At 37.4% G+C, this 26,656-nt stretch overlaps 1 protein-coding gene across 2 annotated transcripts in view; it reads left to right on the top strand.

Moving 5' to 3' along the window:
• Window positions 1–24,258, top strand: part of LOC143854706 (serine/threonine-protein kinase STY46-like) — a 68,704-nt gene extending 44,446 nt beyond the window's left edge. The window contains exons 8-16 of one of the 2 annotated variants that reach the window (XM_077364803.1): window positions 1,074–1,201; window positions 1,287–1,394; window positions 4,670–4,743; window positions 4,890–5,065; window positions 18,195–18,290; window positions 21,670–21,750; window positions 21,893–21,946; window positions 23,675–23,809; window positions 23,892–24,258. In XM_077364803.1, coding sequence (XP_077220918.1) covers window positions 1,074–1,201; window positions 1,287–1,394; window positions 4,670–4,743; window positions 4,890–5,065; window positions 18,195–18,290; window positions 21,670–21,750; window positions 21,893–21,946; window positions 23,675–23,809; window positions 23,892–23,969 — 930 coding nt within the window. In that variant the 3' untranslated portion in view covers window positions 23,970–24,258. Of the gene's footprint in view, window positions 1–1,025; window positions 1,202–1,286; window positions 1,395–4,669; window positions 4,744–4,889; window positions 5,066–18,194; window positions 18,291–21,669; window positions 21,751–21,892; window positions 21,947–23,674; window positions 23,810–23,891 lie in introns of both variants that reach the window. The other variant, XM_077364802.1, reaches the window with a different exon arrangement.
• The last annotated feature ends 2,398 nt before the right edge of the window (window positions 24,259–26,656 follow it).

The following is a 26,656-nucleotide window of genomic DNA, read 5'->3' as shown; positions in this document are numbered from 1 at the left end:
GACTTTATAATCTTTACACACAACTCTGTCCTCTCTCCTAGTGAGGGAAAAAAATCTATCTGGCTACAGTTGGTGCCACTGCTAAAGGTTATCAAGTGTGAATCTCTCTTTTTTTTAAAAGTATTTGTTAACATCAAATCATATGCCATTGCAAACCCTAAAATATCTTCTACTCCCTCATTCCTATTTCCAAAACCCAATCCTCCATTAACCCCCTCAAAACCTCCACTAGTTCTTCCCACATGTCCATTTAAATCTCCTCCTCTAAATAACTTTTCTCCATGTGGTATTCCTTGAACTACTTCATCCATATCGTCCCAAAATTGCCTCCTGACAGAATCGTTTAATCCTATTTGAGGGGCATACGTACTAATAATGTTAATTGTCTCTTCACCTAATACTAATTTAATTATAATAATTCTATCACCCTTCCTTTTAACATCGACAACCTCATTTCTTAGGCTCTTATCTATTATGATCCCTACACCATTTCTATTCCTCTCCTTTCCTGTATACCATAACTTGAAACCCGTATTTTCTATTTCTCTAGCTTTCTCTCCTACCCATTTAGTCTCCTGAAGACAAGCTATATTAACTCTCCTTCTACTCAGCGTATCAGATAATTCCCTCAACTTACCTATTAGTGAACCTATGTTCCAACTGGCTTAACAAATCCTACTCTCTTGGACTAGCTTCCTCCCCCCCGGTCCAATAGAGTGCAAGGACCCTTGGTCTTTTGGATGTTATTTTAGTCTTTGGTCTTGTGGCTCTGATTCTTTTAGTCAAGCATGAGCACACAACATGGTTTTAAATTTTGGCTGAAATACTGAAATTTCATATTTCGGTTGGGACCGACACCGAAAGTACATAAATCCGAAATTTCGCACAATAATGAAATTTGTTTTTTTTACCAAATTTCGGTATTTCGGCTGAGATTTCGGTTTCGGCTATGTCTGGAACCGAAACCGAAACCGAAATTTTAAACCTTGGCACACAAGTGAAGAAGTTTTTGAAATGCCCTGCAGAAACAAGCATGGTCGAAGCCTCGTTCACTGTCTTCTATCACTGAGCAGGTGCAAACAGGCATGGAATCTGTTTCCGGACACGTAAAAATACCAACTGACGGGACTGATGTCTGGGAAATAGACGTCAGGCTGTTGAAATTCGAAAATAAAGTGGCATCTGGTTCCTATGGTGATCTGTATGTTTTTCGTATATATCTGCACTTTCATTTTCTGAGAGTAATATTATGGGCTCTTGCTTACTCGTTCTTTTCACTGATTCAGATACAGAGGGAGTTATCGTAGTCAGGATGTAGCAATTAAAGTCCTCAAGCCTGAGCGTGTCAATGTGGATATGCAGCGAGAGTTTGCCCAGGAAGTCTATATTATGAGGTTTGTTGAATCGTATGAATATTATTTTGTCAATGATACCAGGTTCCTTTTTTGTCTTCTATTGCTCAAATTTTCTTTTAATATTGTTTGACTGATCAATCCAAAAGCAGCTATAGTTTTCTTCCATGTATCATAGTCACATACACGTCTGCATGGAGATAGGTGGCAAACACAATGATGGTGACAAACTTGGAACATACTATATTAATTGATAATTTCATAAGCTACGATGCCTAAATATGGAGATGGATACTAGTAGAAGAGATACAAATTGACAATTATTTTAAAACTAGGACACTGAATTTATAGAGAATCCCGTGCAATTGGTGACCCATATATAAGTGGAAAATTCGGAAACTTAATGAGATTTCACTTAGAAAAAAGATTTAATAGTACATTAATCATACATCTATAAAATGGGACTTGCTAGGGACCATCGCAGAACGCATTTCACGGATGGGCTGTTGCATGTGAGGGCAGCCATACAGGCTTAGATTTTGTCTTATTCATTTGATTCATCTAACGTGGCTGCTCTCACAAGCAACAGCCCATTAGTGAAATGCCTTCTGCAATGGTCTCGAGCAAATCCCCTATAAAATATGTACTAATTTCAATTACAAATACACAACACTAACAAATAAGAAGCATGATAGTTAATTTTACATGCATAAGTATGCATGTAGTATCCACTACCAAGATCAATATCATATTACTTCAGACACAACATCTTGGGCCTAAGTAAGTATCTGGGATCATGGTCCCAAATATCTCCAACTTTTTCAAAATATCGTGATTTTATCGCGAAATTTTGATAAAATGACAAAGCCCCGAAATAATCCTAAGAGTTTAAAAAATATGAGGATGTAATTTTTATCATTTACCATGAAAAATGTTGCAATAATATTACAATATTTTTACAATATCTTCTATTTAATGTTTTATTTCTTATAGGACAGTGATAAATCGACCCCCAAATATCTTAAATCAACCCATGTGTCTTTCTCTCTCCTCTGGGTTAAAGAGAGAAAGAGGAGAGAGATGGACACATAGGGGGTTGATTTACCCTTCTTATATTGTATTTTTAAAATATTTTAAAATATTTTCCCGGTATAAACCCGAAAGTAACAAAAAAATTTAAAATCTCCCGATACACTTCCCGAGAAATTCCAAAAGCTTATATTTGTGTCTATGTCTGGGACATAATTTAGAAGATATATTATTCCAGGAAAAACTATTTCTTATGAATATAAACTATAAAGTATAAATAATGCATCCATATATAAGTGTGTTGTTTTCCAACATTTTGCCGATATAAACCCGGAAGTAACAAAAAAATTTAAAATCCCCCGATACACTTCTAGAGAAATTCCAAAAAGCATTTATTTGTGACTATGTCTGGGATCATAATTTATAAGATATATTATTACAGGAAAAACTAGTTCTTACGAATATAAACTATAAAGTAGAAATGATGCATCCATATATAAGTGTGTTGTTTTCCAACATTTTGCCGATATAAACCCGAAAGTAACAAAAATATTTAAAATCCCCCGATACACTTCTGGAGAAATTCCAAAAAGCATTTATTTGTGACTATGTCTGGGATCATAATTTATAAGATATATTATTACAGGAAAAACTAGTTCTTACGAATATAAACTATAAAGTAGAAATGATGCATCCATATATAGGTGTGTTGTCATGTGCCTGGTATGCCAAGCACAATGCTTTGTGTGTGTGTGTGTGTGGAGGGGGGGGCTGTTGCAGTGTTTAAAAACGTTGATGTGACATGGAACACGGCCAAGAAAAATTCTTGTCGACTCAACGCGAACATGGTCATAACTTGGGAGGGTCAAAGGAGTTTTCATAGGCTCTGGAGGGCAAAACACAGAATGCAGATTCGATGCAATGCAGAATGTGGCCAAGGTAGAGGGAGTCGATTTGGGTGAGTTCTGAGTCGAGTCGACGAGTTTTTAAACACTGGGCTATAGGTAGGGGTGTAAACGGATCGGATTCGAAGCCGATATGGCTATATCTGAATTCGACTATCTATCGGAATTCGGATTAGAATTTGGCGGATATTTAATATCTATTACCGAATTCGATTCCAGCGGATATTGTTCGAATTCGGATATTATCCGTATCCGTTTATTCGGCAAATTTGAACATTTTATTGCAACACTTTATCTTTCTTCTCCTTCTTACTCGAATGAATTTTCCAAACCCTAAAACCAAACCTCTACCTGCAAAGAAAATTCGCTTTTCGTTTAGAAACAAAAGATAGTGTGTCATTACTAAAAATAAATATTATTAATATTATTAATAATAAATAAAAAGGATGTATTTCTCGGATTCGGATGTTAAACGGATCGGATATACCATTTACCTGATTTGCATCCGCTAAGAGCCGGATATCTCATAAACGGATTCGGATAATATCCGCTTGAAACGGATTTGGATAATATTCACTTTAAACGGATTCGGATGCGGACGGTAATCGAATTTTCGAATATCCATTTACACCCCTAGCTGTAGGCATGCTAGGAAAAGATGAAGTTGGTACCCCTGGATGCAATTGTTACGCCTTGTTAAGATGTTTTTTCTGCTCATGAAACTATTACTTTCTCTTCATTTGACAACAGTCACCTTTGGAATAAGATTCCTGGGACTTTTAGATATTCTGTACATCTATTTTCGTGGCTTAAGCGCTAAAAACCAAAAACTTCACATATTTTCTTAGGAATGATGGATGATGGTTACTGAAGTTTTTGTTGCTTCAAGCTTGTGGAGTAGGTAATAAACTGAAAACAACTCAATTTATTTTGCATGTGAAGGGAAGCCAGCATTATGGAATTTAACTTGGTCTGGTTACCACTTACAAGTACCTGTTTGATGGAAGAAACCTCACATTACTTTCTTGTTATTACTTGAAGAGCGAAATGGTATATTATGCACACATTCCAATAAGAATAGCTCATATTAGAAGTCCCAGTACGACTTGGTTTGATTAGGAGTAGCCCCTATTAGAAGTTCCAATATGATAATGTGCTCGTTCTTGTAGTTCTAATCTTTGACAAACATCTGCAAAATTAAACTAAAATGGACAAAAAGAACTAAATTAATACATGTAAACTAGCCCTTATTAGAAGTTCCAATAGGACTTCCCTCTAAATTTAAACAAAAATCTTCTATATATATTAAATGATTCTCCTTAACTTGCTTCCTTCAAGGAATTTCTTCTTTACCTATTTCAACTCCCTATTTTGCTGTTACAGGAAAGTTCGGCACAAGAATGTCGTGCAATTCATTGGTGCATGCACCATGCCTCCAAGCTTGTGCATTGTAACAGGTATATTACAGAATGACCTTTTTGCCCGTGGTTCAATTTTCATCAGAAGCTTTATCAATTTATTTAAATGTGAGTTCATGTTTTTAACGTGGATGATCTTTTTGGTGGTGGTTATTTCCCCTTATTATGTTCTTTTTCCTCTTCAGAATACATGTCTGGTGGAAGTGTGTATGATTTCCTGCGTAAACAGAAAGGTGTCTTTAAACCCCCATCCCTACTCAAAGTAGCAATTGATGTTTCCAAGGGAATGAACTACTTGCACCAAAATAATATAATTCACAGGGACCTGAAGGCTGCCAATCTTCTAATGGATGAAAATGAGGTAAGGAATATCAAGTATACTGTTAGATTATTAATCCCTATTCTGTTAGGCTATTAATCTTCTTTGATATCTAATCACTTTCTTTTGTGATAACATGAAATGTATTTGATAAAGCTGCATTACTACACTTTTAACTTTGTTTGTCTAGTGAAAGCATTATTTTTACATGTATCCTATTATGAAATACCCTAGGTGACTGATGCACATAGAACTGAGAGCCGTGGTAAGATAGTGATAAAATACGTAGTGAAAAGACAGAACCTTAGAGAGGGGGAGAAAGCGACTGACCCCAACCCCTCCTGAAAGCTATTTATGAGAGAACATTGGCAATTAGAACAGACCACAATTGGGATAAAAGTTCCCCAATTAGAACAGACCACAATGAGAGATAGGCCGGTCTTGGCATCCCCATCATCTCTTTCAGGCGTAGGCGGGGGGGGGGGGGGGGGGGGGGGGGGGCGGGGCGCATGGTGGTGGTGATGGTAGTAATAGGGGTGCTGTGCATGTTAGCAGCCCTGCCCCACCACTCTCTGTCAATTGAGTTGTCCCATGAAAAATGTATTCAACCTTGACATGCTTGATTCTTTTGGGAAAAACTGTATCAAGACCAATAAAAATTGCAATGATAGAAAGGAGGAAGTTGGATCAGTACCAATGTGAATCACAATTGGATAATCTGCTTCTAATGGAGATTAAAATTTGGCCCCACGAAGAAAGAAGTAGTCATAAGCAAAGAAAATCATCATCACAAGATATATCTCTATACTTTTGTTCTGAAGTGATTTGATCAAATATTCATGAACAACCTTTTCATATTAGTTTGCCTACACTCTTCCCTTTTTTTTATAATTAACAAAACATTATTAAAAGAAAATGATAAAACGGGAACAATTTCAACATGGACAAAGCTTGTCCAATCATCAAATACTACACTCACTTGCCAAAAGATTTTTGAGCAAGTCAAGCAACGAGGCCTGTGTTCTCAATTGGTGAAGCCTCATGGCTCTCCGTTGAGGCTTGCAATCCAGGGACTTGGTTTTCTTGCCTTGCCTTTGCTAAGCACACACTTCTTCATCCACAACAACTGGTTTTTTCGGTCCTGGCTACCTGGTCCAGTTCTCCAGTCAATACCTTCCAAATAAGGAATGCACAATTTGTTTTATGAAAGAGTATACTCATAACCAAAGAAAGACATTGAGAGACAACCAGTTACTCCAAAAGCTTAAGGTGTTAGAGTTGGTGTTATTTAATCATTTATACTTCAACAGACATAATTAACCTAATAGACAGTAGATTGTTTCCACTTGCTCCTCATCGGTTGGGCTTGCTCTAATCTAAGGGAAAAGGTAGCCAGTAGCCTGTTGGGACATTTCCTCTTAGATTAGAGCAAGGAAGCAGAATTCACACCTGAAGGTGGGGATTCGCGATTCCCCGAATCGCGAATCCGAATCGTGGTTCGATTCGATTGCCCGATTCTGAGGAATCCCGAATCGATTCCATCGGACTCGCGAATCCTAAATTGGGAATCGCGATTCTGTTTCCACCGGAATCGCGATTCTGGAATTGTAAATCCGCGTTTTATGAAAATAAAATCCGCAGTTTTTATTCGTATGGATTCGGGAATCACATAAGTTAAAACCGCGATTCCCATTACATTAAATCCGTTTTTTTAGTAATGGGAAACGCGAATCCCAACTTTTGACGGGAAATTACATTTATGGCCATTTTTTTACAGTAAGGGGGGTATTTTGAGTGGGGTTTTTTTTGTAATTTCATTTTAAAAGCTAATAAAAGTCAAAACCCTAAAAAAAAGGAAAAAACCAACTTTTCTTCTTCTCTTCTCCTCACTGCCGCCCCTCTCTCACTCCCCTTCTCCTCTCTCACTGCCGCCCCGTGATTCCCGCCGGCAAAGAAGAAGAAGAAGAAGAAAGAAGAAGAAGAAGAAGAAAAGCCGAAAAGGTATGTATTTGATATTTTTTTCTAATTTTTTTGAAAACACTAAAAACGGGATGGGTTTTCTCATTTCTGTGTGGGAAATGTTTTCTGTGAGAAACCATTCTCACACAGTTTCTGTGAAATTGTCGGTTTTTTTTAATGGCACTCCTCACTTTATTAAAAAGTATGGCATGGCCCGCACCATAGGATAATCTAAACCGTCCGATCTATAGAGGGTTAGGATCAACCCTCTATAGATCCAAACCGTTCGATGGGCCACGGCCTAAAAAGGTTTTTGCCCCAAAAATCATTTCCATAGGTTGATCCTAACCCTCCGATCTATAGAGGGTTAGGATCAACCCTCAAACATTCAGATCGGAGGGTTAGGATCAATTTTATGGAAATGATTTTTGGGGCCCAACCTATTTAGGCCGTGGCCCATCTAATGGACGGTTTGGATCATCCTCTAGTGCAGGCCATACCATACTTTTAAATTTTTAATAAAGTGAGGAGTGCACGCATCAAAATACAGTAGTGCTTTTGGGTTGGCTACCATGTTTGGGTTTTGGCCGTGGCCCATCAAAATACAGTAGTCCTTTTGGCCGTGGCCCATCAAAATACATTTGGGTTTGGCAGTGGCTTTTGGCTACTAGCACTACCATGTTTTAATATTGCACAACTGACTGACTGAGTGATTTTTCAAAAGTACAGTGGAGCCCACTTGATAGGATGATCCAAACCATTCATTTGGTTTGGACTTTGGACTTTGGAACTATACTTGGCTCATCCTAAGAAGTTGCCCCACTGTCCTTTTTGAAAAAAACTATACTTGGCTAAATAGGGGGCTGATGGATGATCTTGTTAGTGGCACTAAAGGTGTTGCAAATTGATATTCCTTAGATGAGATGTGAATTTTGATTCCAAAAGTGTTTACTGATTCAAAATTACATTTAGGAATTTTAGAATTTGAGAATTGAGTTTGAGTTCAAAATTGAATATTATTTAGATTGAATGAGCTGATTGTAGCATTGTGCAAAAATATTTTTATCAAATATTGTTTATGATTGAATGTGCTGAATTGCTGATTTTTTGTCTCCGACTCAAATTGAATGTGCTGAATTGCTGATTGTAGCATTGTAGTTGTACAAAGTACAAACTCAATTTGTCTCTGACTTACGGTGGGCCTATCTTATTAGCTTATCTTTTGAGCTAATAAGATATATTGTTTATCATTTGTCATTTGATAATAGTACGACTGTACGAGACTACATACGAGCCTACGTGGGGCCTTTACGAGTGATGGCGAGCGGAATGGCCGAAGTCTCCAACAATGGTTTACTGGCATGGATCCATGGGTTGCATCAAGTGGAAGGAGTTAATCTTAGCACGGTGGGCCTATGCAGCTTACGCAATATTGCCACTATCTGTGTTGATTGGGGTTTGATTCGTGCCGCAATCAGTTGTTGGGATCTAGATTTGCATGTGTTTCATTTTGGAATGCAAGAGCTTTGTCCGACTCATGAAGATATTTGCATGATGCTCCGCATTTCTCCTGATGGTCCCATGTTGATAAGGCATTGAGCCGTCTGATTGGCGTGCCACAGAAGTCCCTAGGTCACTACCGTCAGGCAAGTAGTATCTTCGTGCATAAGCTAGTACAAGTCTTTTCACCGGGTAGAGAACTGGATATGGAGTATCGTCGTTGCCGTGAAAATGCATTAGCATTATGTGCTTATCCAATGTTTCTCTTTCCGGGCCGATTAGAGTCATTAGAATTGATTCCATTATATTTTGTAGACTTGGTTGATCAAGTTCGCCAAGGTGCAAATCTAGCTCCTACTGTCTTAGCGGAACTTTTTGATAGCCTAGATAGTGCTCGCCGATCTACTGGATCTGAGTCTGACTTCTCGGGAAGTTCCGTCATTCTTTATATAAGTATTGGATGATTTATTAAAAATGCTTGAATGATGTACTTAGTTATGGATAATTATTATTTCTAACTTTTTTTTATTTAGGTTTGGCTAGTGGAGAGATTACGAATTTTGGCTCCACCACCTTTGCCAAGACGAGCCTGGACGAGGAGTTTTAATACTCAGGAGGTGTTGGTTTCATTCGATGATCGCGACAGTTGGGCTATATGGCTTGAGGGTCGCGAAAGTAAGGACATTGAGTGGACTCTCCCATTGGCTCCCATTTCCTCTGCAGTCCTCGAGACTTCTGGTCAGAAGTGCGTTCGGATAATGGGGTTCCAGAGCACTTCCTTTTACTTGCCTCTGCGGATCCTCCGACAGTACTTTGGAGCCCAACATCACATAGCGATGATAGATGTTTCGGTACCGGACTCCATTCGCCCTCAATCCTTGAAGATGAGGACAGTGAATGCGATTGATAGAGACTAGAATTGGCGAACCATCGTTGTCGTTCAGAACAACCCCACCTCTGGAGAGGTGAACAACTATTTTTGGGAATGGTATGGGACTGGTGAGGCAAGTGGTGAGGCAAGTGGTGATCCTGAGTCAAATGCTGCTTCTAGGAGAGGTGCAAGAGGGTGATTTATTTGTATTTTGCTGAACGGGTAACATATCTATGTAATAGTTAATTAGTTTATTACTATTTTGTATTCTCAAATAGGGCTTATGTAATGGTAGTTAACTTTATTGGATATAAATCCAATGGATTCGACACTGTGTCACGGGAAACCCAACCCTGACCCTACCCCTGCAAAATAGTGAATACCCTCGAGAATTCCCATGTAAGACGGTCTGTTGGATATAAATCCAATGGATTCGACACTGCGCCACGGGAAACCCAACCCTGACCCTACCCTTGCAAAATAGTGAATACCCTCGGGAATTCCCACGTAAGACGGTCTGTTGGATATAAATCCAATGGATTCGACACTGCGCCATGGGAAACCCAACCCTGACCCTACCCCTTGAAAATAGTGAATACCCTCGGGAATTCTCACGTAAGATGGTCTGTTGGATATAAATCCAATAGATTCGACACTGCGCCACGGGGAACCCAACCCTGACCCTACCCCTGCAAAATAGTGAATACCCTCGGGAATTCCCACGTAAGACGGTCTGTTGGATATAAATCCAATGGATTCGACACTGCGCCACGGGAAACCCAACCCTGACCCTACCCCTGCAAAATAGTGAATACCCTCGGGAATTCCTATGGAAACCCAACCCTGAGCCTACCGCTGCATACCCTTGCATGCATGCATGTAAGACACTCATAGTAGAAAATATCTATCATAGTATTCAAATATTTTACAATTTCATTTTGTTAGAGGCAATGGAGGAAAGATGGACGAGACTGTCGACCAAGAATTTCAAGGCCAAGGTGTAGATGATGATGACATAGTTTTTGAAGGGGACCTAGAATACAACTATGATGAAGAATATATGGAAGAAGATTATGACGAGGACATAGTGTTGGGTCCGAACGCAAGGTCAGCGACAGTTTTATGGTCACACGTAGTCAAAGGAAAGAAAGCTGGCGAAGGACATGGAGGAACCAAAAAGTGGAAATGTAAGCACTGTAAGAAGGTTTACACTGGGACTTATACAAGGGTGCACGCACACCTTATGAAAGCACCAAGAGGTCAAGGTCAAGGAATAGCATATTGCAGTGCAGTTGCAAAAGACAGACAATTACAAGAGCACATCAGAAGCCAAGTCCAAAGAGCAGAGAATTTACCTGGGAGACTGCCACTGAAGAAATCACGGTTAGACATGCTTGCCAAGTCTTCCAGCTCTGCTGCGACTTCTTCAAGTAAGGTTTCACCAATTGGCAAGTCTTTTAGAGCAAAGGATAGAGACGATGTTGATCATAAAGTGCTGCGATTTTTTGCCGCCAATGGGATTCCCTTTAACGTCCTCCGATCTCCATATTTTCAAGAGATGATAACTGCCGCCAATTTTGTGCCTGGATACAAGTTGCCTTCTTATGAGAAAGCAAGAACAACTTTATTGGACCATGAGAAAGAGAATGTAACAAGAGATCTAGGTGTTCTGAGTGAAAAATGGCCTGAACATGGGCTTTCTATTGTCTCTGATGGATGGACAAACGTGAAGAACAAAGCCCTGCTTAATGTACTGGCATCAAATATGTTTGGTTCGATGTTTAATGTTGTGCAAGTGCTGACAGATAATGCAACCAATTGCAAGCTTGCTGGGACAGAAGTTAATAAAGTTTTTCCCCACATATTTTGGTCTCCTTGTGTGGTACACACATTAAATTTGATATTCAAAGACTTGACCAAGCATAACCACCTAGGTTGGATTGGAGAGACTTACCGTTCCTACAAGGATGTCGTCAAATATATTACCAATCATTCGCAGGCTCTTGCTATATTTAGAAGCAATTCGAAGTTTGAGTTGCTGAAAGTTGCGAAGACTAGATTTGCAACTCATTATACTACACTTAAGAGACTTCTCGATGTAAGGGAGGCGTTGCAGATGACAGTATTAACAGATTCTTGGAAAGATTGGTTGAATGCTTGCACCGACAAAGTGATGATAGAGAGGGGCGAGATGACAACTACTTGTGTAGTCTCTGATGAATTTTGGACGAACATAAAATTAGCATTATTAATTACGAAGCCCTTCTATAAAATGATTAAGTTCACTGACCAGGAAGGTTGTCTGATATCAGAAGTGTACGAAGGCATGGACAATATGTTAGGACAAATAAAAGATAACTTGAAAGATGTGCCTGACATGTACAAGCATATTGATGGTATTGTGGTGGGACGATGGGGGAAGATGAATATTCGAATGCATGCCTTGGCTCATGTACTCACTCCAAAATATTATGACCCTGCATATCTCAATATTCCAGCACCAGGCGGTGGTAAACGAGTCACCCCAGGTATGTAATTGCTTCTCATATTGTGAATTTTCATAATGTAATTGTATTTATCTTCATTTATGTTACCAACTGAATGCTTAGATTTTGATTTTCAGGTATTTTTCCTTAAATTTTATCTTTTATTAATTTTTTATCGCTCTCCAACGACTCCCTGACGAATCCCCATCGAATCCCCGACGACTCCCCGGCGAATCTCCGGCGACTCCCCGGCGAAAAATCGAATCCCGCTCCCAACCATCCCTGGAACCTTCGAATCCCGCTTTCGAATCCCGAATCGAATCCCATTTTCGAATCCCGCCCTGGCAACCTTGGATTAGAGTCTCGTAGAGAAAGAATCTCAATAAATGCAAAAAAGGGAGCATCTTGTATTGACCAACGAAGCGTTTGAACTAAGATCTCCATATGGATATGGTGGGGGTATTCTTATGTATGAAAAGAATATACAATGAAGACTATGAGTGATCTTGGAAGGAGAATGTATGGAGCAACGGTGCGTTTAGATAGATAACTGCTTGGTGTCTGAACCAGAATTCCTGACTATTGCATGGGAACAGATTCATCTTCGAAGCAATTTTCCTTTCCAATATTTTTCTCTTGCAGCTTTCCTCATTCTTTTATCGAACGTAATACGAAGAATTCCTGACTATTGCATGGGAACAGATTCATCTTCGAATCAATTTTTGTTTTCTATATTTTTCTATTGGAGCTTCCCTCATTCTTTTTATCAAACATAATACGAATCGAGCATTATTTCAAATATCCAGCATCAATTATGGTCACAAATATCTCCAATATTTTCCAAAATATCATGATATTTTGTGATTTCTGGATAAAATGACAAGAATCCTGAATTTGCTGATATTCTGAAAAGTCATCGAGATATATTCATATTAAATTTTTAAGGATATTATGCTAATTTCACATTATGATTTGCTTTCCTAATTTGGTTCTTAAATTTAATATTTCAAATTTTTTCCAGTTTTTTTTTTTCGTGATATACACCTAAAACTAATAAAAAATTTAAAATATCCCAAGATACACCCTTCTCAAGAAATTCCCAAAACAATTTTTTGTGACTATGACGTCAAGCTGTTTCTCTTCCTCGATCCGAGAAGTGTATTGTAGGAACCAAATTTTTGAAAATCGGAATCTAATCATGTAATTGGAGTTGAATCGTATCGGATCGTAAATTATCGTAAATCATAAGATTCATTCGTATGTGTGTGTATCCAAAAGTTAAAAAAAATCAAAGAATAAAAAAAATAAAAAAGCCAGTTATTCATTTTTAATTCAAATTTATTAATTTAAATAGAAACTATCATTATTAGTTATTCAATATGATAATACGAATTATTTGCTAACAAACTTGTCACATACTAATCGTCTATTTCCCATCCAAACCAATGCAATATTGGATAATAATCTTAAAAACAATAAAAGGCACAAGATCATAAAAATTCTCAGTCTCAAACATCAAATGAAAAATATCAAATATAAAAAACTAGTATGTCATCAATGTTGTCCTTATTATAGTCATCTCCCCTCTCGATTCATGTAATGTCCTTAAGCACATGCATTTTCTTTACTTGTTCAAACTGGTTCAATTCGTTCGAAGGTCTTCTCCACCTTTGTCTTCTTCGGTTCTTCCTTCTTGCGAGAGGGTTTTCAAAGGCTTTTTTATCTGGAAAAGGAGGTCCTTTGAAAGAAAAACTAATTTTCTTTTGTGCAATACTTAATTAGGATTAATCGCATAAATCGTATGAAGCGTACGATTTATGATCGAAAATCATAAGATTTAATTGAAAACCTTAAGATTTATACAATTAATATTCAATCATGGGATTCAAATCCTAATCCATAAGATTTTATTTGAATCGTAAATCGTAAGATTTTCAAAATAATGGTTGGAACTGGGTTGGATGCCAAGCGGCTCTAGGTTCCGGAGCTTAGCTATAGCCAAACACAATGGAAAGATCATTTATATCGATATTGGCTCTCTTAGACATGAATATGTGAAGTATCTCGGTAACATACATGTTAGAAAAATATGTGTCAACACAATAAAATGAAATGATTATTTCTTAGTTTAGTTTTTTTAATGGACCATGATTGATATTCTTTTAGAATTTTTTTTGAATAATCACAATAAAATGAAATGATTATTTCTTAGTTTAGTTTTTTAACGGACCATGATTGATATTCTTTTTGAATTTTTTTTAAATGATTATTCTTTTAGAATTTATATTACTAATTGATTTATCCGTTACCGTTACTATATGGAAGTGTCCACGGGTCCTGAATTTTAAAAGTTAGCTATGCTAGACACTTGAGGATTCTCTTAAATTTAGTATTTGCATCTTAAGATATGTTATATGGGGTCATAGTGGTCCTCTAGTTCATTGTCACAATCCTTGATTTTTTTTAAATATTGCAATTTTTGATAAAAAGTCAAAAACCCCATAATTATCCCATGATTTTGAAAAGGGAAATGATAAATGCGCCCCTTTCATCACTTGAGACACCCAACTGAAGTGTGCGTGGCAATAAGATCCGTTGAATCCTTCTGACCTGATGTACATCAACCCCTCTGCAGTCATTGATACACTGCTGCTAGGTGGCCCTAGTGATGAAAAGAGCGCATTTATCATTTCCCTTTCGAAAATATCATTATATTTTCATATCTTATTTTTTTTACAAAATTATCACAAAAATGTTTTAATAAACTCACAATTCGCTATTTTCTATTTTTTCTTAAATTTTATAATTTTATATCTCTTAAATATCTTATTTTCGAATTCTTTCCCTAAATAAACTCGAAACTAAAAAATCTAATATACCAAGTTACACAATTCCTCGAAAAATTGCGATTCAATTATTTATGACTGCTCTGTAGCAAGGACTACCTTAGATGTAGCAAGATGATGATGATTTATCTCTTGGGTTATGCAGGACAATACCTAAATAAGGGGAAAAAGTCCTACACTCCTAATTGGAATAAAGACTATAGGAACTCTTAGGCTGAATCTAAAGGCTAGAGGCACCAACGAGAACCACTAAGGCTGATTTATTGCGAATTCATATTGCGGACAGCAGCAATATCAAGGCTTAAAACAGCAATAAGAGATGGAAAAATAACAATTAGCAATGAAATAAACCTTGCACAAAGTACTCAGCAGTTAGAAGACCTTTCGGGTAACTAGTTAAGGGTTAAATTAGGCTAAAATGGGGTTTTTAAGCGTGGGACCAAGTAAAATAATTAGAACAGTTCCAAAAACCTATGAATTAAACCTTATTTTGATGGGAAATCAGAAATAATCCAATGAAAAACACTAATAAATTTATGCAGCAACAAAACAGGGTCAAATCAGTCCAATTTAGGCCAAACGGGTATTTTGGTAATTTGGAAAGATCTGTAATTTCGGGATTTAGGGCTGGTGGTTCGTAGGGTATGATCTAAAAGATGAAAAGAAAACCAATTTCAGTCCTAGGGTTCAGTTTTGATGGCCGTTGCACCATCAATTTCTAAGAAAACGCGTTCTAGGGTTGAAAAGGGTGTGAATCTTCAATTGGCTGCAAAAGGAGTTTAAAGATATGGATCTTGGATGCTTTAGCTGAGGTTTAGTCCCAAATAAAGTCCTTTAAAGTTTCAAGATGAGATCGTAAACGATGTAGGAGATATTTGGATTTTGGGTTTTTGTATTTTAGGGTTCAAGAACACATAAAAACAAAAAATTGAAGAATTAATGACTTACTTGTTTATGGCTGATTTGAGAGGAGAATAGAAGAGAGAAAATGAGAGGGGATTGGGAAGAAAGGCTCCAAGCCACCAAGGAGAGAGAAGAGATGAAGTTCCAAGCTTCAATGGCTCACAAAAAATATCAATTTTATTCAATATTCAAAAGTCATTTACATTGCTTTCATAAGATGTATTTATAAGAAAAAAAGCCCTAGAAGATAACTTAAAACCTAATCAATTAATCTCAACCATTCATCTAATCCAAAGTAAACTAAATAAAGTTAAAAACTTACCTAAAATAGTAATCCCATGGTAGACCTATACCACTTCATAAAAACACTCATAACTTGCTCAAGTCACATCCAAACCATGTGATTTTGGGCTCATTAGATGGTAATTGAAAAACCTTTCTAATAATACCAAAAACACACAAAATGGATGAGATTTGATCCCTAAAAAGCAGGCTACAAATAAAATGACGAAAATAGAAGATAAAAAAAAAGACGCCCATGTCCATGGCCCATGCTAGAGTCTCCACCATCAGTCTCGTCCACGTCTACGCTTGTAAATCTTGAATTCACGCCCATTGTTGATGTCCCCATCATAAGGCCTTATTCTAACTTGCATGATTTTACAACTTTTGAATTAGAATAAAAAAATTGATTTTTTGAATGTGTTGATTGAGCTGACAGGGTTTTATTTGGGACCAAGCCCAACTGTATACCCCAACGGTTACCCAGCAGTTTAGTGTCCATGTTGCACATGTACGTTGGGAAGTGTGGTAACCTGTGTTACATGGATTTGGATTCATGTGTCGGGATCCGACACAAATTCGAGGTGTTGGATTCGACAAACCCCAAAAAGTAGGATTCGGATTCGGTAGTTTATAAATAAAATAAAATTTTAAAATTAAAAATAGTAAATATATATATATATATATATATATATATATATATATATATATATATATATGGGATTTGCTAGGGACCATCTCAGAAGGCATTTCGCGGAGCGTCTGTTGGATGAGGGAGCAGCCACCTCATATGAATAAGACAAAATCTGAGCCCATGTGGCTGCTCTCACATGCAACATACACTCCGCGAAATGCCTTCTACGATGGTCCCTAGCAAATCCATGCACACACACACACACGTATATATATATATATATATATATATATATATATATATATATATATATATAGAGGAAACTGTTGGTGCGCTTAAGCTCACCAAACTTTTGGTGAGCTTAAGCGCCCCAATCACATGGGGGCCCACTTTGTTAGGTGATCCACAGCATTCATTTTAAAGTCCCTAACATGGATAGGGGGTGTACCAAAAATCAGCTCCATAGGATCATCCTAACCCCTCCATTTGTGGAGGACAAAAATGGACAGACACAAATCTGCCCATTTTTGTCCTCCACAAATGAAGGGGTTAGGATGATCCTATGGAGCTGATTTTTGGTACACCCCCTATCTATCATAAGGCCTTTAAAATGAATGCTTTGGATCACCTAACAAAGTGGGCCCCCATGCGATTGGGGAGCTTAAGCGCACCATAGGTTTGGTGCGCTTAAGCTCACCAACAGTTTTCTCATATATATATATATATATATATATATATATATATATATATATATATATATATATATATATATATATATATATATATATAGAGGAAAGTGAAGCCGCCGGTGTAGCTAACTTAGCTACACCGCCGGCTTAAAATACAATGGGCCCACATTGTTTTGGTGATCCAAAGAATTCATTTGATTGGCCCTCACATAGATAGGGTGTCCACAAAAATCAGCTCCATAGGATCATCCCAACCCTTCAAACTGTGGAGGCAAAAATGGACAAATTTGTAAAGGTTTTTACACGTTCATTTTTGCCTCCACAAATCATAGGGTTGGGATGATCCTATGGAGCTGATTTTTGGTGGACACCCTATCTATGTGAGGGTCAATCAAATGAATTCTTTGGATCACCAAAACAATGTGGGCCCATTGTATTTTAAGCCGGCGGTGTAGCTAAGTTAGCTACACCGGCAGTGTAGCTTCACTTTCCTCATATATATATATATTTTATTTTATTTTTATTTTTTTTTATTTTTTTTAATTTTTATATTTATTTTATTTGATAAAAATTACCGAATCCACGAATCCTACTTTTTTGGATTTGCCGAATCCGACACCTTGAATCCTTTTCAGATCCTGACATGGGAATCCAAATCCATGCAACACAGATTACAACATGATCGGTTTTAACTTGGCAATTTTGACACGGTTCACTGCTAACTACAAATGCCTGAAACTAGCTATGAAAACGTAATGCGTAGGTTCAAACTGGTTTCATGATTTGGATGTGGCTGACCCAACCTCCTTGTCCCTTTTTTTCCTCTTTTTCAGAATTCATCAGTATCCCTCAATGTACTTGCCTACTTGTTTTATGTCTCCTTTCCTCTTATGTTTTTCTATTGCTTTCGTAAAATATATCAAGTTCTGTTGTATTAATTTGTAACATTTTATCATGCTTCTTGTTTTATTTGGTTGAAATACTCTTAGCACTGACTGCAGGTTGTCAAGGTTGCCGATTTTGGAGTTGCCAGGGTGCAAGCTCAATCTGGAGTTATGACTGCCGAAACTGGAACATATCGTTGGATGGCTCCTGAGGTGGAACTTCTGTCGCATTCTTTTTTTTCTTTCTTTTTTTTTTCTTTTGACATGTGCATTGCATTACTGAACTTGAAAGTTTACTTGTAAAACATTTAAATTTGTTCCAATGTTCCCACATGCTTATGCAAATATGATTGTTCAATACTTTAAATATCTTTCCATTTGCTGTTATCAGCACATATACATATTTTGTCTCAATGACGTTTTCTTTATGGTTCTTTAGAAGGCTATGTGTTCCTCTTGTCCATTATTAACATAGTATTCATATACGTGTTTCTTGTTTGGAGTACTGTTTTATTTCACTATTCTCAATTCTAGTCTTTTCTCACCCTAGCCTTGTTTATTTGAAGTGGCATCTCTTTTTCTTCTCTCCTTTTCGATCAAGTGTTTTCTTTATGATTGTAATAATTTTTTAATTCGCAAAATATGCATGTTCGATAATCACAGTTTCACTAATGATCTTTTTATCATTCTAAATCTACTTCCACATGGAGATGATTAACTCCCCAAATCTTCAAAGCTGACTCTCTTCACTTGATGTCACCAAAATTTCTCACTCTCTATTGTTGCCCCTTTGTGGGATTAGCAATGTCACAAATGCAACAGGTTCTTAGTTTGTAAAAGGAGGGTTTAAAATGCAAAAATTAACAGATATTTAGCAAAGGATAATGGATCATGGACTATGGAGGTGCACATTGTGGAGAGGAAACAACATTTCCCAATAATGCAGGGAGGAAATAATAGGGGTGGAGTAGGATCCGCAACAGTTCAGCAGTTGAGAAAAATATTTTAATGCGGAGGCTGTCTGATTAAATGTGTATGTGGATTAGAAATTGATTAAGAGGATAATAAAGAGTGCAATAAATTTTGGGGAGTGATAAATCGACCCCATATATCTTAAATCGACCCCTTCTTAACGTAAAACGTTAGGGCGTTGAATAAAGTTGCCACGTGCCGTTAAACGCCGTACAGGTGGACAACTCACACGCCCTACATTTTACGCTAAAAGGGACGATTTTAGATATATGAGGGTCGATTTATCACTCCCCTAAATTTTCTGTAATGTCTTATGTGTTCAATACGATGTTTATGATGGTGGATAGTATCATATTGAGCTTTAACTGCAATGGATTGGGGAGATTTTAATTTGTAGATGAGACGAGCAATAGGATAACTTGCAATATCAGCAACAAGATAGGGATAAAGTTGCCAAAGGATATTTTTCCAGAAACTGAGGCTGATTTAGAATGACAAAATGATGACCGAAGGGTCTAAACCAAAGAAAGTCCTGTAATTTCAATCTTTGGAACTTTAGAAAATATCCATATGAATCTCCCAATAGAAGTTGTCCCCCACAATTACATGAGAAAATCATCATATTCAGGATCATGTATGATAAAACCATCCTTATGTGAAGTGGACTTATGACCTGTGAATGGTGCACAATCCAATGCTGTGGATCCCATGGCCTAATGCACCATCACACATAGAAATGCTTAGCACCAATGATGGGCTATATTTCAGCAATGTAGAATTATTGATTAAAGCCATGTCGTTGATTTCGTAAATAATATACTCTAATCTCTCTACATCTAGGGTTATTTATCAATTGTTGGTGTTAGATGACTTAGAAGAATTCCCGCAAGTTGTTCCATGATTTGGATTTTTTTCAGACTCCCACTGCAAGGTCAGTTACATTGTAATCAGGAAATCAGACCCTGTAATTGTACCAAATAGAGTTACAAACCTGCAATCTCAAAACATAAAGTAAAATTGTTACATGATAATCAGGAAATCAAACCAGTAATTGTACCAAATACAGTAACAACCCTGCAATCTCACAAAGACCTAGATTAGATCCTTGTTATTTACCAAATACAGTTGTGAAACAATTTAATGAATGCTAAGCTTGATCATCAGTTGGGCCCAATTGGACTATTTATCGACATAATTAACAACAAATCCCATATATACGTATGTTCACATTTACACATCAAGTACACCATAAATTTTCCACAACTGTGTGACTTTGAAGCCAACTGTGGTTGATCAAAATTATGATTCTTTTCTTCCTTTTTACAAGTAAATCTTTTTAGAAGCAGAAATGGTACAGAGAAGTCCACTTCAAAAGGCCAAGTTATATATTAGGCACGGGCTTGTATGATTCCCAGTCTATCAGTCAAGGAGTTTCCATGTGAATATGGGTGATCCAACTTGACTGCAGGGTTGTAACTGATGAATGTTCTAAAATTGAGAGAAGAAGCTGGGAGGGGTTCTCCAGTACAGATCTTCAAGGGAGAAACCTTAGTAAAGAGCCTTGATTCATTGCCATAAGGTTGGCACCTTTGCCTCAATGGCATGCCCTAAAAGCTTAAGCCTAGGATGGCATATGTAGGGATGATTGTTCCCTCTTTGTTAGCCACTATACCCCAAGCCCGGACATGAAAGGTGCCTTGGACCAATACTTTGTTACTTGTGCCTTCAGACTGAGCCTGAACAAATCGCATGGAGGGACCACCTATCATGATGTTTACGAGGAGCAAAACACCGTTGAAACAAGCATATTGAAGGGTCCCTTCAACTGAAAAGTGCTCTAAAGAATGCCCTCGCATTACTCTCTAGCCTCTAGCGATATGAAACTGCCACATTCCATCAACTGCACAAATTATCCTCAAAACCAGGTTGTAGAACCATACCTGTTCTATGGACCTTCCTCAGATGGCCTTGTGATGCAGGCTTAGAGAAGAAAGAGGAGAAGAAGAAGAAGAAGAAGAAGAAGAAGAAGAGAGGGAGAAAGAGACGAAGAACAGGAAGCAGGGGAGAGAGGGAAAGAAGAAGAAAGAAAATTAGAAGAGGGGGGGGGAGGGGAGGATCTGTTATCCCATATTATTCCAAAGCTATCTGTTTAATACATGAGGCCCTCATAAATATATGTGTGCGCGCGCGCGATAAAATAACATAGAAAATAAAATCCCTAAAACTAAATAACATGGAAATAAAGAAAATGTTTTCGGGGGATGAACATTTTCTTGTATGGCATCCAACACACAATTGTAACTTGTATTCTAGAATAGTTCTTATCCATAAGAATCTATTCTAAAATCAGTCTCATTAAGTATTTCATGAAATAGCTAAGCATGACTTAGACTGTGTTTGCTTTGCACTTCGGTTTGTATAGAAACTGAATGCTTGATACCTTGTGGGCTCTGAAGCCATTTTATATATTTATAATTTTTCATCATAATTTCATTTGACCATGCATATTTTACAGTTTCAATTGAATGGCTGGACATATGTGCACAATTTTCCTGGTAACTGTTGTGAACTATGTTCTGAGGTTTTGCTTTTTATCTTATAATAATGTTTATCACTGAAGGTTATCGAACACAAGCCCTATGATCATAAGGCAGATGTTTTCAGTTTTGGAATCATGTTATGGGAGCTGCTCACAGGGAAGGTGACAACTTCTACCATTGACTTGGAACTTAAGCTTTTTGTGGTGCTTGACAGTCACTTTTCATTTTTTTTAGATTGCGATGGCATAATTTTTGTTTAAGTCTGACCAGATTTCTGTTATGATTTGTTTGTTACTTTCTCAGCTTCCTTATGAGTACTTGACCCCATTACAAGCGGCTGTAGGTGTGGTTCAGAAGGTATGCATCAATTTCCTAATTGTTTTCTACATTGTTCGAACTGCCTCTGTTGATAATCAGTGAGTTTGGGGTTTTTGTTTTGGATTTATATGAAATATATCGATAAATTTTCGGCTTTATATGAAATGCATCGATAATGACTTCCAAGTATATAAATCCAGCACCACAATTCTGCTTTTACTAGAGCATTATCCTTGAGCAAAAATTTGGATCATTACCTTCGGATCCATTACATCTTCCCAGACCCCGAAATGGCGGGAGCCTCGTGCACTGGGCCGCCCTTTTTTCTTACCTACGTGATATGAAAAATATCGTTGGAAGCGGTAGAAAATGTCCAAGTCAGGTTACTAACGCAATTAACCTAGGGATAAATGGATGAAACCAAGGTTGCCAGAGCGGGAATCGAAAGAGGGAATCGAAACGGGAATCGAAAGCGGGAATCGAAGGCTCCCAGGGAAGAATCCTACTAAGAATCCTACCGAAGGTTCCCAGAGCGGGAATCGAAAGCGGGAATCGAAGGCTCCTAGGGAAGAATCCTGCTTCCTTGGATGAAACTCTTATTCAACCATGGAGTGATGGCATCCAAATCAAAGTAGAAAAGATAAAATGAAGACTTATGAGCTTCCTTATTCTCCATCTTCTAATCTGTCTTCCAAAGCATTCTAGCATATTATTGTTGTATTTTATGAAAATTATTGTGGAGCGGAAACTACCTCTACCCTTTCACCCTTATGTTCCTGTGGATGCCGCTTGATATTCTCTCTATTTGGAGGCGTTTTCCTTCTTATGGAACAGTAAGAGGAAAACCTTATTAAAAATGAGAAACAAGAAAAAAAAATACTAGTAGAAGATCAAGATGATCACAAGGGAAAGCAGCCAAGGACTACAAAATATATATATATATATATATATATATATATATATATATATATATATATATATATATATATATATATATATATATATATATATATATATATATATATATATATATATATATATATGAAGCCTCAAATGATAAATGTGATTAACATTTCCTATATGGCAATATCAGTAGCAAAATTCTAGTACTGATTAGGATTCCTTTTCTGCTTGCACCCCCTTTGAAAACAAACCTACATCCGTGTTGGCATCTCTACCCACATGCTGAGAATGACTTTAACATTTGCAGCCAAATCAATTGACTTCTTAATTGCATCTGCTAGTCTCCAAGGATACTCTTGCCCAACGGACATGAATCTAGTATCCAATGATACTCTTTCCCAATGGACCCGAATACATGGTTCTAAATGTCGACTGACACCAACACGAAACAGCTAACATGTTTCTGTTTCATCCCTATTGAAACAAAATCCTTCGAATTTGGTAACTTTTCGGTCATGTCGACCGGAATTCTATCACTCTAGTATGTAAATTACAAAACTTAGGTCGACTTGCCTATATATTGTTCCAAGTGTGTAGAAGCTTGGATTTTTCACATTTTTACTTGGTAAGTGTTTTTTTTGCTTTTTTTTCAATTATGGCGCAAATGCATCAAACAATTATTGATTTGATGCATTTGCTCATCGATATGAATGAGTTTCTCTTCCTGCCTATTTCTGCAAGCAAAGCTTAGGTCATGCATGATTTGAGTTCTTTCATCTTCCCGCCTTTTTCTATTGATTCATGTTAAATGTCAAGATAATTCCACGCATTTTGGCTTAGCAAATTACTTCTTGTGTTTTTCAGGGTCTAAGGCCTACAATTCCCAAGCATACTCATCCAAAACTTGCAGAACTGCTTGAAAAATGCTGGCAACAGGATCCAACTCTAAGACCTGACTTCTCGGAAATTATAGAGATCCTGAAGCTTATCACCAAGGAGGTATGGCATGTGGACACTATAATTTGCCTCCTCATTGTCTCTATAAACTGGGTATTCATTTTCTGATATTTTCATCTAACAGGTTGCGGAGGAGGGAGATGACAAGCGAAAGGAAAAGTCATCGGGCGGGTTCCTTTCAGTCCTCAGACGCAACCACTGAAATGTGAAGGATTCTTTTCATAATGTATTTACCTTACTCTCATCATGGGCCATTTTCCCGTCATAGGTATACTTTTTATTTGCACTGTACAGTGTCTGGTTCTGATAAGCTAGTCTTGATTATTATTTTTTTTCTTTTTAGGTTTAATTGTTTTTTCTTCTTTTCTTTGACCTTGTCTATCCACCAATGCTTTGGTGTATGTGGTGGACAAGTAATGTAACATAGTGAATTTGGTGCTAAAAGTGCTGATGAATTTTTTTAAAAAAGTTAGCTAATCATTTTAGCTCAATGTGGTGTTCCTTGAAATTTTGGGATGAACTTGGTAATAATTACGGGGTGAAATTTGTATTCTGCATTGTTAAGAAGTTTAGTAAAAATATCAGCAGCTGATTTGTTGTAGATTTTGATTGCCCACTATGATTGTTGCCCACTCAACAGTAAATCCATGTTCGTTTGAGATTATGACAACCGATTATCGCCCCCAGGCCGATTGTTCGACTCAAAATGTCATTAATTTTGAGACCAATAATTGGTTTAGGGGTCACAATCGGTTGTCACGATCTCAAATGAACAGGGCCTAATTAGTTCATAATCCTTAAATTAGAACCTCTCTTCACAAGCTTCCTCTGTATTTCTACCCATTTGCACTCATACCATTCTCTTTTATTTCTTGATACTTCTTTTCGAGGTGCAGTTGTGTTACGTTTTTTTTTTTTTTTTTGAAAGATGACAAAATTCATTAATATTCAAAAAGCATTCGGGACCAGGAGTCCCATCCTACAATACAAAATATTAAGATGAATTGGCACGGGCATACTCGAAGCCAATTTAAAAGTAGCCAGAATAAATTACAAACCAACTATTCCTTTCCTCTATTATACTGCACATAGTTCTTGAACTACACATAATTCTAATCTGCACATAATCCTTTCCTCTATTCCTTCGTATATATTCCTTTCCTCCAACCTTTCACCTGTATCTTTTTGAATTGTACATAATTCTAATTTTCCTAAATAAGTACTACTTGAGATTATAGATAAACCAAAATTTCTGAGGTCTACCAATGCTTCAAGCTTCTAAAACTACCAGACTTGCACCCTGAGCTTCTAAGACTCTAAATCTAATAGACTTCCAAGAAAAATAGCAGAGCTAGAGAATCCAGACTAGAAAACCTAAGCGAAAGAACGAATCTGTCAGGCTATGGCTGTTGGAAATCGAAAACTTCTGGATAACGACCAGCAATCACATTGCTATTAAACAATATATATATATATATATATATCTTGAAGGATTCTGGAGAGAACTTACTCACTACCATCCTACAATCCAAATCTTATAGTTTCAACCAGAGCCACCAGTCTAGAACAAAACTGCATTACCCCCTCAGACACTTTACTGAGGGGAAAATCAATACTCATCTCTGAAGCTAAATTGTTTAGGTATCTTCTCCAATCTACTCTTCAATCTCTTTTTCCCTTGCCTTCGTTTCTTCCTTATCTCTTGCCTTCATTGCGAGAAACATATTTTTGGTTGCCCCCAAATCTTCCTTATATGTAATCCCAAATACACCCTTCATCGCCAACAAATCTTTGAATTCTTCCGAGAACGATCCCCTACTCTTTGAATCTTCTGAGCTATCATCAACCTGCTTTGCCTTACCTTTAGGGTCCTCAGAAGTTTGGGTCCCCTCAGCTCGCAGATCTTCAATCCGTCCTGAGTTGGCCAAGGCACCAGCTACGTCATGATTCAGTTGGATCGATTGTTCTCCAGGTTTCTGATAACAGTTTTTCTTTCCTCCTCCCAGAGGCACCACCGGGTACGTCTTTCCTTTTCTAGTACTTTACTGAACATGGGGAGATCAAGGAGGGGTAAGTGCAATTCCTTATCACTAGTCGATTCAGAATTAGGTTCAAGACTGTTGATGGTAGATGAATTTTTCTTTAGCTAGACCCCCACTCAGTACCGTAACAAGTTGCTCGGGTTTTCAGGTTTTGGGTTGAGCTTACGTGGTAACCCAACTTGTACTTTCCTATCCCAAACTACATTCTTTGTCAATGACTGGAGTGATCTTACTTCTGTATGTGTTTTAAGTTTGGTTTGCAGGTTTTTATTGGAGCTTACCTTGCAACCAAGCTTCTGGTTCACGTCGAATCCTTTTTCCTTTTTACCAATGCTTGGCCCAGTGCAACTCAACTTGCACTTTTTTTTTATCCCAAACCACCTTTTCAACTACCAGATTGATCTGACTTCTATCTATATATTTGGGTGCTCTCTCCGATAATTTTTTATTCTTTTATTTTTAGTGAATTTTATTGAGTAAAATCCAAGAAAAAACAGGTTCGAAAGCATCTGGGCTACGTAATTCTGATATTTGAATTCAATGGGCTGTCAATGTACTGAGGTTTGTCAATGTACCACGGCTCGATGTACCTATTCTAAGGTCCTGTTCGTTTCAAATTGTGACAACGATGGTGAGGGTCCCAACCGATTATTGGCCCAAAATCATGTTTTATTTTGAGCCAATAATCGGTTGGGTGCCTCACCATCGGTTGTCACAATCTGAAACGAACAGGGGAGTGCTTGGACCAAACTTCTGGCATTCATCTATAATCTGAATATCCTGTGGAGAATTTTAGCTTGAAACAGCTTATTCTGTTGATTGTTTGTGGTTTAACTGAAATTTGATT

This window comes from Tasmannia lanceolata, unplaced genomic scaffold (assembly GCF_043159265.1).
Source record: "Tasmannia lanceolata isolate RefF3 unplaced genomic scaffold, GAP_Taslan_0.1 ptg000020l, whole genome shotgun sequence".
NCBI lineage: Eukaryota > Viridiplantae > Streptophyta > Magnoliopsida > Canellales > Winteraceae > Tasmannia > Tasmannia lanceolata.
This window is presented reverse-complemented; position numbering and strand designations above follow the sequence as displayed.